The 14,272-nt window shown below is 42.0% G+C and overlaps 1 protein-coding gene across 2 annotated transcripts; it reads right to left on the bottom strand.

Annotated features, from left to right (window-relative positions):
• Nucleotides 1-5,057: 5,057 nt before the first annotated feature.
• LOC134007593 (cell adhesion molecule 1-like) lies at nucleotides 5,058-12,377 on the bottom strand. 2 transcript variants are annotated; one of them, XM_062447166.1, is made up of 6 exons: nucleotides 12,246-12,377; nucleotides 11,623-11,776; nucleotides 7,387-7,428; nucleotides 7,212-7,262; nucleotides 6,173-6,211; nucleotides 5,058-6,012 (listed from the first exon to the last, which is right to left on the bottom strand). In XM_062447166.1, exons 2-6 carry the CDS (start codon nucleotides 11,744-11,746, stop codon nucleotides 5,834-5,836), a joined length of 435 nt encoding a protein of 144 aa, XP_062303150.1. In that variant the 5' UTR covers nucleotides 11,747-11,776; nucleotides 12,246-12,377; the 3' UTR covers nucleotides 5,058-5,833. The 2 variants fall into 2 exon arrangements, with proteins under 2 accessions (XP_062303150.1, XP_062303152.1); XM_062447168.1 differs by having other exon boundaries at nucleotides 7,387-7,425.
• Nucleotides 12,378-14,272: the final 1,895 nt, after the last annotated feature.

Raw genomic sequence — 14,272 nt, 5'->3', positions numbered from 1 at the left:
TGTCCTTATGACCCATTCATGTCATCTTCTCCTGTTAAAGTAACCTGTTACTCAGACTGAAGACTATATGGTCATTCACCAGGGTTAGTTCCACAGGTTCTGTGGTTGCATGATCAGTGCAACTACAGAACCTGGGGAACTACCCCTGGTGAATGACCATATCGTCTTCAGCCAAAGTCCCATTCTCTCTAAGCAACAGCGTAGCTTGTACAGTATCCCTTTTAGTGTGTGTGTAGGCATGTAGTCTCTCCTCAGTGGTGGCCCCGGCCTGGTCTAGGGGACTGTGGAGTTGACAACAGGGACTGGTGTTGAAGGACTTGGCTGTCTGAGTAGGCAGGACCACCCCCCCACCACCACCACCACCACCACCACCCTCCATCCCTAAACTGCGTTCGCACGCGAGGTGCTGTGGGGGCCCCTGTCCCAACATTCTCAGGTGGTGACTTCAGGGGAATCTGTGTGCCGGAGCTCGGAGTGGGCCGGGCCTGTTGGGCCTCTGGGACCGGCCGTCCAGCCCAGACTGTTATTTTCGAATGTTATTGAAGAGGGCCCGGCCTCCTCTGCTCTTGGCCTGCTCCGTCGCCACTCATCTGTGGCTGATTAGGAGTCCGCTTCCCTGGTTCCCTCTGCGCTGACATGAGGTATGGGCCTGCAGAGGACCGGCTCCACACACACGCAGGGAACCCGGCAGCTTCCCATGAACTCACTCATCCCCCTGCGCTGGGATAGGAAAGACCTGGACCCCACATCCACTTCTTCTAGAGGAGAACAGGATAAAGGAAGAGCAGTTGTAGCATTTAGATACAACAACATACACTGATACTGTTGTCGCCGGAACGTTTTCGTTGGGATTGTAGCCTATGTCTTTGTTTTCTTCGCGCTGTTTGTGCTATCATCTTTGGTTTCCTTGATTTTCCGTACTGGTGTACAAACCCAAACTCGGTTTTAGATACGGGAGCCAGTCAAGTCGTTATTGCATTAGCTGTTTTTGTACATCTGACAGAACGTTTGAGAAGCCACTGCCTCCATCCATGCGTTTCAGCAGATGTCATTAAAGCCACATGATTAAAAACGAGAGAAAAAAAAATCAAGATGAGGTACTGAGAAAACAATTCCCTCACAGCTTTTCACACCTTTCCATGTCCTGATTAATTTGTACAACTGGAGCTGTTGTGCATTACCTAAGGTAAACAGAGAGCTGAATGTGGGCAAGGATGTGTCACTTCTTCCTCTCCTGCTCTAAAAAGGCTGGTGTACAGTATGCCTCAGGCTCAATTGCAGAAACAGTCAAACTCATATACTGCCAACATATTGGATTTAAGTTCAGAAATTCAACACTAATTGAATGGGAAAAGTGTTAACACAATATTTATTTGGCAGTTACAATTGATAATAATTAGCAATCAAGCAAATAAGATAAAGTAACATTTTCTCAACAAAAAAAACATTAAACTAGTTGAAAGGGAGGAAGAACAGCGGATATGTATGGACTCAGCGAAGATGGTTTTAAGATAATGTAACACGAGAAGAAAAAGGTTTTGGCCCTCCACTGCACTATCCTTAATCTTATCTGAGTTTGTGTGATGTCTAAGGAATGCTGATCCCTGTATTAAAGGGATTGGGTTGTGCTGAAGTCATAGCTTGTGAGTTTTATGCCTTTCTAATGGGCTTCAGATTATCTTGGTTGACCAAGCCTCTGCAGGATGGATGGATGGGCGGATTCAAAGTCTGACTATAGGCTGTCAGCCAAGACTTGACCTAATATGTGCACTATCATTACAAAAACACCTATGGCACCATAGCCATGAAGAATAATGAAGTAATTTATTTAAGTGTTACCTGTGATGTCCGAAAGTAACTCTGAACCCTTGGGCTGTCCTTTAAGCTTTGTAATGTCAGTGTCTAACATTGAGAATTACACTACAGTACATTACATTGAGCATTTGAATGCAGCAGTGTACATCTAGATAATTTCAGGGTAATTTAAGTTTCAAATAGAAAAGCAAAATGTGCAGGGAAAATTGTGAGTGAGGAACAGAAGGATACAACTTCCAGTGGCCTCTTAATTCAAATGTTGCTGTAAATAATACCTCAGGAGACTTACATAGAAGCGACACAGAAAACTATTGTACAGCAATACATCACTGGGATGATGATAATCTTCACAACTTCCTCTGTCTATTTTCTCTGGCCGTGCTTATGGTCGTGCTTGAACTAAGTGTGTGGTATCCCTGCTAGCCTAACAGGCAAGGCAGGCAGTTTGCTGGCCTTGGTCATATTAAGGCTAACATTTGCCCCCACTCCCTCCCCAAGCCAGAAAGTTTTACTGGCATTCGGTCAATGGTCTGAATGTCTGGACTAGCGATAACTCTGTAACTGTCTCTCTGGCCTTACTAACAGCAGTCTCTGTTTATCAATGCAGCAAGGCACGTGCCTGTCCAAAACACCTTATTTATAGAAGCAAACACACTTGTCGAATTTGCCAGTCTACCAGCTCACTCAGCAATGTAAACGGACAATTCTGACCTGGCATTGACAGAGACACCCAGTGTAACGCCTCACATGAATTGAAGACCACTCTGAATTGAGTCACCATGGTCAGCTGGAAATTCAATAAAAACCACCATTTGCAGTGGCCAGTCTAGTAAGTGGTAGACTCCTTTGTAACTACAGTTATTAGTTCAAGCTGATGAGGTTGACTGTAACAGAATCAGAATGTTGAGTTGGGGTGGTGGAGAAGAATGCATCTAAATTGATTTTTTAATTCCATGTGTAAAAGTACAATACTGCAGTACTGTTTTGTTTCTTCCCATGTACAAGTAAGCTCATTGTACTTCTGTATTTCGACCACTAGATGGTGCAAAAACAGTGCACTGCATGGTTGGAGGAAACCATGTAGATTCTTACAACTGAGGAACAATGAAGAGAATGTCAACGTTATCATAGCTAATATGATACAACTGGCTACAGTTTTAGTAGTGGTATTTAGTAGGGGTAGCCTCGTGCTAATTCCATAATTATTTTAAAAAATGTACTTGTTGACTAGTGGTTAGCTGTGGAGTGTGGGGGATTGTGTGACCGTGGATGTCTTTGCAGTACATTCTGTGTCCTTGTGTATTTGCAGTACATGCCTAGACATACAGGAGAAGGACTCATGGATGACTTCATGGAGGTGGTGGTCCGTGTTGGTAGAGTGGGTAGTGTTGGTAGAGTGGGTAGTGTTGGTAGAGTGAGTAGTGTTGGTAGAGTGGGTAGTGTTGGTAGAGTGAGTAGTGTTGGTAGAGTGGGTAGTGTTGGTAGAGTGGGTAGTGTTGGTAGAGTGAGTAGTGTTGGTAGAGTGAGTAGTGTTGGTAGAGTGGGTAGTGTTGGTAGAGTGGGTAGTGTTGGTAGAGTGGGTGGTGTTGGTAGAGTGGGTAGTGTTGGTAGAGTGAGTAGTGTTGGTAGAGTGGGTAGTGTTGGTAGAGTGGGTAGTGTTGGTAGAGTGGGTAGTGTTGGTAGAGTGGGTAGTGTTGGTAGAGTGGGTAGTGTTGGCAGAGTATAGTGTTGGTAGAGTGGGTAGTGTTGGTAGAGTGGGTAGTGTTGGTAGAGTATAGTGTTGGTAGAGTGGGTAGTGTTGGCAAACGGCCTGCAGCCTCTTACCTACAACAGGATCCCAGTTGTGCTGATACTGAGTATAACAGCCCTCCCTCATGTGATAGCGCTTGATATTAATCATTGGTGTTATGTGAAGGCTCTCCCCCTAGGGGAACACACACAACCTTTTAATAGTTTCCATTCCCCCTTCAAAAAAGATCACTTGTGAAACACACAAACAAACAAAAATAGCGAGAAACCTGGAAAATTGACTGGGGATTATTATTGTAAAGCGGTCCATTTATGCCTCTGTCTCAAACCAGTGCTGCACATCACCAGAGCTGCTTGGAGGATTCCATTGCAAGAAAAATGGCATTGTATTGCTGAAAGTAATTTCAAGGTAAATTAATTGCTTTCCTTGTTCTGACATTTTTCAATTAGTCTTTCCTATGCTACGGATGCACTCAGAAATTAAATGAGGGGTTTATTGCATTTAAATGTGTGTTTTGACACCAAAGAGCATTAAGGCAATTAAAGAATACAACCAATTAAAGTATCTTTTAGACCATCAATGTAGCAATATGATCTCTCCTGTTGTCATGACTTACAATGGTAATTCTTTACAATGGAACTAAGTGATTGTAAGAGACAGATTGCCAAGAAATTAGATCTTGATCATTGAATTACGTTGGTTTAGTTTACTGTATTTAAGGGTTTTGCATCTTATTTTGACAGAGGCAAACACACACACACACGCACACACACACACACACCCATACACATGAACAAAGAAATCACTTTCAAAAGAAACTGGCTGTATCACCCCAACATTTGTCATTCTTTTCCATCTTGTATTTATCATAAACATACACATTATTTGTGGAATTCATTGTTTTGTAAATCTTTCTGTTCTTATTTGTATTTGGTTCGGCACCCTTTTTTTAGCTCCTTCATGCTGACATACTGTACATTTAGTCATTTAGCAGACGCTCTTATCCAGAGCGACTTAGATTGAGAACTGTAGAACTGTAGAACTGTAGATTCAGTTTTGGTTATTAACCTTTCATTTAATGTATTACAGTGGGATTGTACAGTAGACATTTGCTTTGCAGTCTAATGCTCCATCACAGCCTGACAGTATCAATGTCTTACTGGTTGTAACAGTTTGGGACCCATTTTGCTGCCTCCTGTAGCTAGGACACTGTCTCCGAGTCTGTCCCCTGATGATGCAGCTATTCTGAGCTCTCCTTTGAAACCTCTCTGTTGTTGTTGTTGACAATAAAGGTCTCCCCATAACTAGCAAGAATATGTACAATAGATAATTATAAATTGTTTTCATGTTTTCCTCAAACAAAATGAGGTCATTCCTTATGTTAATACTGAGGTTGCAGGGGCACGGGTATTTGTAATTAAAGAAACACAATTAATGTATGATCCTATGGTTTGCAGTAAACTAGGAAATGTCCAATGACAGGATCTCAAAATACAGTACTATAGTTCTTTATTCTGATATTTTTCTTTGGGCATTTGAAAGAAATAATCTCTAGTTCTAGACAGAAAGTTCTAATCATAAAATACAGTTTGAAAAGGGTAAATTGTTAGATTAGGATTGCATATATTTAGTTAGGTTGAAAAAAAATATTATGACCCTGTTAGGTGTACCATCTCATGTTTTTACTGACTTGAAATCTTCCCTTCTGACAGTCTATGAACATTGTCTGCCCCCATTATCTCAATATCTTGGCAGGCTTTACTAAATCATGTCATCTGGCTCCTTGAGAATTGTCACATTTAGTTCAAGCTGTCTTTGTATAACAAATGTCTTTTAAAAGAGCTTTTACATATCAAAAGAAAATCATCTTACAAAAAATGCTCTGAAGAAACACAAAATCCACTGAAGTTTCACCGATGTTTTAAGTGCTGTCAATATTGGAAACATACAGTATCTGGCAGATATGCTTGATTAATGTCATGATGTACAACCGTGTGAACTAGCATGACAATTGATTCACTGTTTGCATCAAAGAGCAGAGAATGACCTGTCTAAAGTGTCATACATTGTCTACAATCAACTGGCCAATAAACACTCAAAAGTAAAAGTAAAATATCCAACATCCCCCCCCCTTCCCCAAAGAACATTTGATGGATTGTTCTTAGAATTCCAGCAAACACATTTTGCCTCCGTTTTTATGAATTTATTTCACAAATGTCTCACAAATGTGGGGTATGAGACCAATGTCAACTGAGTTTCCAGTTTCTTTTATTCTTCACCCACAACCTCCAGTAGAGCTGTGTCCTTTTGAAGTTCTATGTCAGTATTCTCAATGGACTCATACTCATCTTCCTCGTTGGTGAGGTATGATCCCTTGTGCTTGAACATGTACTGTAGCCCCAAAACGGTTAAACACAGCAACAACACTGCAACTGCAGCAATTACCCCTGGAAAGGGACATATATGTAGGCATCAGAAAAGGTGCAGCAAAACAAATTCTAAAAGCAAAAAGGAAGTTTAGAGCCTATTATTATTATTACATACAGGTAGTAAATAGGTCATATCATTGACATCAGCAAAAAGCTGTATCACAAAGTCTGTACTTACCTCCAAGAACATAAAATGACGAATCATGCACCGAGGCACCTAGAACAATCCAGATCACACATGGCAGAACCAGATATTAAACAAACAGTACAGTACAGACCCAGGCCTTATCACCTGTTGAGTGGGGGGGAACTAAATAAAGAGAGATTGAGTAGGTGATCAGTATAAATGATTGCAGTGGAACAGCTGTTCACCTTGGCTGTGGGACTTTGTTATAATCAGCTGAATGTGTGTCATTGTTGTCTCCTACACAGACGTGATACTTCCAGCACCCTCCCAGGTGCTAGGAGGAGCAAATAGATCTGTGTCTAGTTTGAAAACATTTGCATCATGAATGCTTTAATCACCTTTAACTTTGTGGTATTTACCTATTGTCAAGGAACCAACAAACACAAACTAACAGCAGCATTTTTACAGGCAAATCATGCAAAAGGTTTCAAGGGATCTGTATATTGTTTCCAATGCATTGTTTTTTGGGCGCTTTACAGAAAGTGGATTTGACAGATTTTTGGTGCTGAAGCTAATTCGAGTCCTTAGGTCATGAAAGTGTTTCTGCCTGTGAGGCATCACTCGGACGGGGAAGGGTGAATGGAACGCCAGCAAAATCCCTGTTGGTGCTTCCGGTCTAATAGGGAGGTTTTCTCTACGAGGAAGAGACCCATGAGGTGAAGGGCCTTGAGAGGTGTTTGATTGGGGAGTGAGAGGCAGTTGCCTCGAGGTTCCTTTGTCAAAGGGTTAGTGGGGGTGTGTGAATAAGACTGAAGAGTGTTTTTCAAATTAGCTCCCTCATTACCGCACAACCACTTCCCACCCTGTCAGATTTCACATGCTCGTTCTTATTTTGACTCTCACACTTACACTTGTCACCTGCCTTTGTCCCTTTCTGTATCCCGGTTATGCAGTTGAAGACGTGTTGTTGTAGCTTTGCGTTTAATGGGTCATCCAAGCATGTAATTTTACGGCATTCGGTCCTCTTTTATCCTTGTTTATCTCCCATTAGCTTTGTTGTAGAACATATCATTGTTTGTAATAAACTTACCTATGATAGTGACGGCTGTTGTTTCACTTGTATGTCTGTCGGTGAATTCCCCTAAATAGAAATTAATTATAAACACGTTTCCATGAATAGGTTTAGATTCTATACTGAAACAAATACTGAAAGACTGAAAACAAATGTAAAACAACAGACAATACTTTTTATGTATTAAACTTACGTAGAGGTGCTTCAGTTGTTTCAAGGATTAAAGCGATTCCTGCTTTAAAGAAAAATGTCAAATGACCACAGTTGTAAAGATACACAAACACAAGCTAAACTGTTTTCTATCATCAACATATACAAATGTCATTTGAACTTGAAATACTGATTTAGTATTATTGCTACGAAGCTAACATGAACTCCAGTGACAAAAACGGAAGGGTGTTTCTGCTCCTTCCCTGGCCCAGACATCTGCTCCCCATCACAGAGCTCCATCTAATCCTTAGGACCGCACCTCAGGATGCCTGTGTGGTGACATGCTGTTGGACAGGATAGTAAATGGAACAACTCCAGAACAAACCCAACTGGCTCAAGCTGACAAACATCCGAGTACACAAACAAGGACTGGATACACCCGAGAGCAGCTTTACAAACTGGTTGCCAAAGGAGAGTGCATCACATTTCCCTTGTCATCCAGTAACTGGCGGCTGTTCATGGGCATTGAAAATAGAACTTCATCAAAAACCATATCAGATTTTTGCTCTAAAAGGGTCTAAAAGTTCGGAGACGTTTTTCTAAATGACTGAAAATTGCATTTTCAAAGCACAAAAAAGTTGGGCTTTTAGTGAAATGCATTTGGCAGCCCTTTACTAAAACAGGAGTCACAAAACCAATAAATAATACAGATAATTAGCTTAACTTGATCTTTCTGTGTTATAGACAATATGTTGCAAAATGTACTCTGCATACAATGTTTGTCAATGTACTTCGTAAAAAGAATCACTGCAGAAGAACAAGTGAGAGGTTCAACGAGAGATGGGCTATACTAAGATTCAGTCGTGGGAGCAGCTGGTGTCTGTAGAATCATATAAAGCTTCTCCCTTTAGGGAATGATGTAAGGTGGGTCTGGAAGTCGGACATCTTGCTGATGCAAACATATTCTCACTGAAATGAAGGCACTGTGGTCCTGCAGGTACGGCTCGTCTGTTTTCAGAACCTTCCAGGTGAACTTTCTCCTAGCTGTGCCATGCTACTGTTTAGTTTTTTCTGAACCGCTCTCTATGGCCACTTTCAAGTCCAAGACGGTTAATTCCCAAATATTTGTTTTGAGGTAGTGGTCCAAAGATAATGAATGGAAATGGTTTTGTGCTTGTGAGGAGTTCTAAACAGTGGATATACTGATTGTATGAGTCTATTTATGTTGACTGTATGTGTGACTGTTTTTGTATTCATCACTTCAAAAGGGTATTCAAATGCAACACTTATTTTGTGAACACAGGAAGCTGGGAACTCTTCGACGTGAGCTTTCACAAGCTGAAAGGGGTGAGAAGTTCCTTTCCTGTGTACCTTATCTGGTTCCTAAAACTAAAAATAGGTTCACTGGTGATGACTTGTAACCTCAGGACTGTAGGCGTTGGTATTGAGGTGCACAATAGCCGGAAGAATACATACCCACTGTTCTGTATCAACTGTGTCTGTGTGCACATAACGATTATGCAAATTAATAGTTAATTTCCTAGTAACAGCGAACTGCAGTACTGACCTCTTGATAAGTAATAACAATTACCTTCAGTCTCTTTAATGATGTCACCATTAACATTTCTGCTGTTAATTTGAATAAAATAATGGTTAAAAAGGAAGGGATCTATCTTATAGTACAGAATACCAGAACAAGTAACGACTGGCCACTGACAAGTCTTTGTTGAAAAGGTGTGTCTTTTTAAATCATTTTTTGTTTCTGTGGTTTCAAAATCGAACGTGCTGAACTTGTTCACACACACCCAGTCCGTTAAATGTGCTGTTACATGCTTCACGCCAGGTATAGTGGAGATGAGTTCACATGCTGCTGAACTCAACACTTTCTTTCTCCCAGACTTCCTTTCTCCCACCCTTATGATGTCATTCCTGGCTTCAGAATGTTAATTTTTTTTCTCCAGCCCTGCCTAGGCCTGATGTAAAATGGTTGTGAAACACATGTGTCAAAAGGAGTCTAGGGCATGCTTTCTTGTTCAGCATAGTAATGTTTTAGGTTGATTGTTATCTCTTGGAGTATTCAAATGTTGACAATTGTTGTAAAGAACAGGGGCAAATTATGTGGCTACAAAGTTATGTGGACAGGCATGTCTGGATACTATACATCGTGTTCACAGAGCTACATCTGTGAAAAACCATTTGTTCAGCAGAGTCCCAAGTTTGATGTATCTCCACATTGCCCTCTGAAACTATCCCCAAGCTGCTCTGAGGCAATGAGATGACCTTGAGTTTGACTGGCCTACCAGTGAAGAATGGCCTGCACGCCATGCCTGACAGGTAGTGATAGTGAGAGAATGTGAGAGGCAGGCTAGAAAACACACTCTAATTAGTAGCAGGCGATACAGCCTTACTTGACTCCTCAAACTTGAACATAAGTGTGGAGTGCCAGTTGACACAGTGATAAGGAGAGCAAAGGGATCACACTGAATCTGCCTCATTAAAGAGACAAAATGAGACTTAATATGCCGGGAGTGTACAAACAGTGTTTTCAGAGCGCCACGTACAGGGAGCCGAACACCGTTCCTTCCTTGATCTCCTGTCCTACATCTCGACTGTCCCACCTCAATGAACTTCCCCTCACAGGGAGACGAAAGCGTATACGGCTGTTCGACAGCCTTGCAGGCGTGCATTTTAGAATGCTCACTGTGTTCCTCGCAGGCTCCCTCTCACTACTCTGACAGCCCAGCCATGGAAAGGGGTGTCCCAGAGTCAGACGGCTTCACTTTGAGCCTGTCACACCAGCCTGTCAACAGCTGGAGGATACTGCTCTGCATCAGCCTTGCATACACATCTGCTCGCCACGGAGAAGAAGGAAGAGTTGCTGGTTGGTAGTGTGGCCTCTCTGACTAGATACACAGCGTGTAGTGTGACACTGTCGGCTGCTCTCCATCAAACGCATCTTTATCTAGACACGAGCACCGTATGTGAACACAGTAGGGGGCCATCCAGGGAAAGTGACAACATCCTGGAGACAGCTGTCCTTTTATGACATTGTTGGGTTTTAACACAGATCAGGCTTAAGAGCCTAGTCTCCATTTTCAGCCCCTCAGCAACTGCTGAAGGTTTGGTGAAGACCAAAACAGAACAAGGAACAATTGTTTTCTTCTTCTCGTCATATACACAATTAAATTATGCAATAGTTTAACCAAATGTGTAATGCTTATTATGCTTCTGTTGTATATGACAAATCGAAACAGTTTGTTGGGCCACTACAATGTAGCATGGCTGTGTAGAAAACACCCCTTTTCTGTAGTAAACCTTTTCTTTTCTTGTGCGAAATTAGCCTGTTATTGGATGGGGGTCTTTTGCTGTCACCTAACTGTGTGCTGTTCAAATTGCAATTGTACTGTGGAAAAGTGGGGGAGGGTGACACTGAACTGCTGTGAGTGTGTCTGTTGTCCCTTATCAGAGGAGCGGCTCCCATGGCGTTCTCCTTTCCCAGGCTCCTCTCTGAGCCCTGAGTGTGTATGATAAACAGACACTCCCTTTAATCTGTCGCCCTGCAGAGTGATACACCTCAACTGTGCCACACGTGCAGAGACGCTGAGCCCATGCGTGCTCGCGAGCACACGCAAACGTGGGCGCGCACACGCACACGCACTATCTCGATCGGTCAGTCAGTCTGTCTCTCTTTCTCCCTTCCTCCATCGCTCTCTCTCTCTCTCTCTCTCTCTCTCTCTCTCTCTCTCTCTCTCTCTCTCTCTCTCTCTCTCTAGCAAATAGATCCATTTCCCCGTGGAGGAACTCAAGCTAAGGAGTTATTTCCTGTCGGTTTCTTTGCTTGGAGAAAGCCCTCATCTCCTGCCCTGCTGTTTCCATCTACACCATTTACCTCACACAGTCTCTGATGATTGCCGTCTTCCAAGCTGACAAAAAGCCATTTTGAAAATCTTTGAATGGGGTTTCAGAAAGTGAGAAAAGGATGCCACACTGATGAGCAGGAAATTTGACAGCTAACACATTGAGGAGTTCCCTGATTGGCCAAACCTGAACAATGTACAAAGTCAAGTGAGAGTGCACAGCTGGTTAAGGTTCAATATCTATCATTAAGGTGTGTGTTATAGTCAGAACAAGGGTGTACAGTAGAAGAGGGTCACAAACATATTTTATTTTTTTGCTGCTCTCTTAGCATCTCTGCATTTCTAGTTCCCGAAAGTGAACAATGCTCTCCCATCAAAGAACAGTAGGGCATAATCTACGTCAAAGAATGTGACATTCTCACCAGTCTGGAGGAGTTCTGTGATGGCCTGAACAGGTGCCATGGTAGGTTCTATTCCAGCTACTCCCACTGTGGTCGCCATGAGACTTGATGTATTGTATGTGTATTTTGGACCGTCAGTTGTCATGGAATCTCTAATTCTGGATGCAGGCGACAACTATTGGGGTTTAACAAAAGACACGTTTGAATGAGCCACAGTTGAGAGAGATTCAAAGAAAAAAATGTAAAAGGCTGGTTGATGTTATGACATAAGATACGTTACTCTTTTAGTTCAAGTGAAGGATAGTTGAGAATTCAAAACTGCTCTCAAAACGTCTTTGACAGTAGTGATATTTTTACCAACTAAAAGGGATTTCATAGATCTAACAAAGCTGTTTAAAAAATTGGCAGGTCTTTAAAAAACGACTTGATTAGTGACATAATTTATTCATGGCGAACACATCAATTTGAACTGAATTTGTGTCACTGAGTATAATTAAACGTTTCCCATGTTTAGTGTCATTAATCAAGCTGTAACTCATATTGTTGCAAATTCATATCTACTTTAAGAAAGAATAATTACTATCTATGTCACAAAAAAACCCTCTAAAAGCATTCAAGCAATCAAAAATTCATGAAGAACTTACCAACGAATGCTGAGAAGCAACAAGTATTTCTCGACTGGTGTACAAGACTGTCTAAAGTTTCCACCCCTTCTCTCTCCCTCTGTCTCGGCTGAATGGGCGTGGAGCACATCTGTTGCCCTGTGAAGTGATCTGCGAATTCCCTGGGTAGATATTCTAGTGTGTTGCCAAGAGTTAAGCATGCCCCTTTAACTTCTTAAAATGCAAATAGACCACAGATGCTGGGAGAGGAAGTCTCACAGGAATCTACATTTGAAGTATGTAGTCATAAAAATATAATGAAATTAATTCAAATGTTTTATGACACTGAACTTTAATGAAGTAACATTTGTAAAGCTACTTAAACATTTCTTTTTATGTCAACTGAAAAAAGTGGCAAAAAAAGAAAGAAGACGACCAACACCAAAAATAAACAAACTAAATAACGCTTTTTTACAGTCAGCAGAGGTATCTAGTATATATTACAGCACAGCACATACAGGGGGATATGTGCTCTGAGCTAATTTTTAGTTGTGAGGGAATTGATGAATGCTAACTCAGAGAACAGGCAGAAAGATCTTACCTCCATGGCTCGATAAAGCCCCCAACTGTCCCAGCCACACTTGGGGATATTGACAATGTATGCTTCTGTGCAGCTACAACCTGCAGTATCTGCTATGGACTGATCTGTACAGGCTTTGAGAGAGATCCAGCTTTCTGGGCCAGATTGTCTTCCTGTTCTCGCCTACATGGGTGACCATGTGTCAGAGAGAGCCTGATGGGAAGCTCGACGCCAACAGCACTGGAGCTATGATGTTCGGTCAGTGCCCCCTGGAGAGCGAGGAATTTTTTACTCATGTTTTTTCCAGTCAGTGCCATGACCGATGATAAATAAGGCCAACGTTGGTAACCAAAAACAATTTCTGACACTGAACAGTGTTGACGGGCATATGCTGTAAATGTGGCAGTGAAGGTTCGTCTTGTTGACCCGAGTAGACCCTCGAGGGATGGACGTGGTTGGTGTGGAGCAGAAAAATGGCTGTGTTGTGGAGTATCCCTTTGGTCCGGGTTCTGACGGCCACAGCACCTGACCTGTTTCCCGGCCTGTGTCTAATGAGAGCACCACCAGCAGCAGCCTCCAGTGGTCACAGGTCCAGAGGTTAAACTCCACCACTGAAGAGATGGATCTGGCCTGCACCACAGGAGAGAGGACAGGTGAAGGGGTCAGCAGCTACAATGAAGCAATGGCTGTAAAGTAAGTTTATTTAAAAAACCCTCTCTCTTTCTCCGAAGAGAAACTGTGGTAGCCATCTGTGAGGTTCTCTACCACCATGCAAACATAGGGCCTGCTGTTTTCAATTGTCCAACATGTTTTATTGCACATTACACGTTTACCAATCAAGTTATTTTGTTTGACTGCCTCTAAATGAGAAGGAGATGCTTGGATGTGAATTTGCGAAATGTGTGTGCTCAAACTGGCTTTGGTTGCCTTGAAAGGGTAGATGGCTAGAAGCTCAAAAATAAAAAATGTGACAAGCAATTGTTCATGGCTGAAGAGAAGGAGAGAAATAGAGGAAGACAACATTCATCTTTTCTCTAGTATCAATTCCACCCTACAGTCTTCCACTCTTAATGAAATAATGTGTTTAATAGCACTGTGCAATATACAAAAACAAGTATGTTGACTTCAAATTATAGCTCCATGACATTGACATGCCCAAGTACCTCCTTATTTTCTCATCTTCACAACCGTGGTGAAATTGTGCAATATCTGCTGGTTTTAATTAAAGCTTGACGCTCTTCTGTAACTCAGTAAAGACTCATGGGTAGAAGTAATTAAGGATGGATGCAGGATATTTGTTGATATCCCCAAAGATGGCTGGTTCAAATGACAGCCGGTAATTGTACCCGCTGGGAGTGATCCTACACTTTCCACACCCTGACTCAATCTCAGACATCTATAATTGTTTTACCTATCTCCATCTATCTTTCTAATGTACAGTACCTACTCCATGGGTATGTTTACTCCACTAGTATCTACTGAAGTTAAA

Source organism: Osmerus eperlanus, chromosome 21 (genome assembly GCF_963692335.1).
Source record: "Osmerus eperlanus chromosome 21, fOsmEpe2.1, whole genome shotgun sequence".
Taxonomy (NCBI): Eukaryota; Metazoa; Chordata; class Actinopteri; order Osmeriformes; family Osmeridae; genus Osmerus; species Osmerus eperlanus.
The sequence above is the reverse complement of the archived record's forward strand: the minus strand, read 5'-3'. Positions and strand labels throughout refer to the sequence as shown.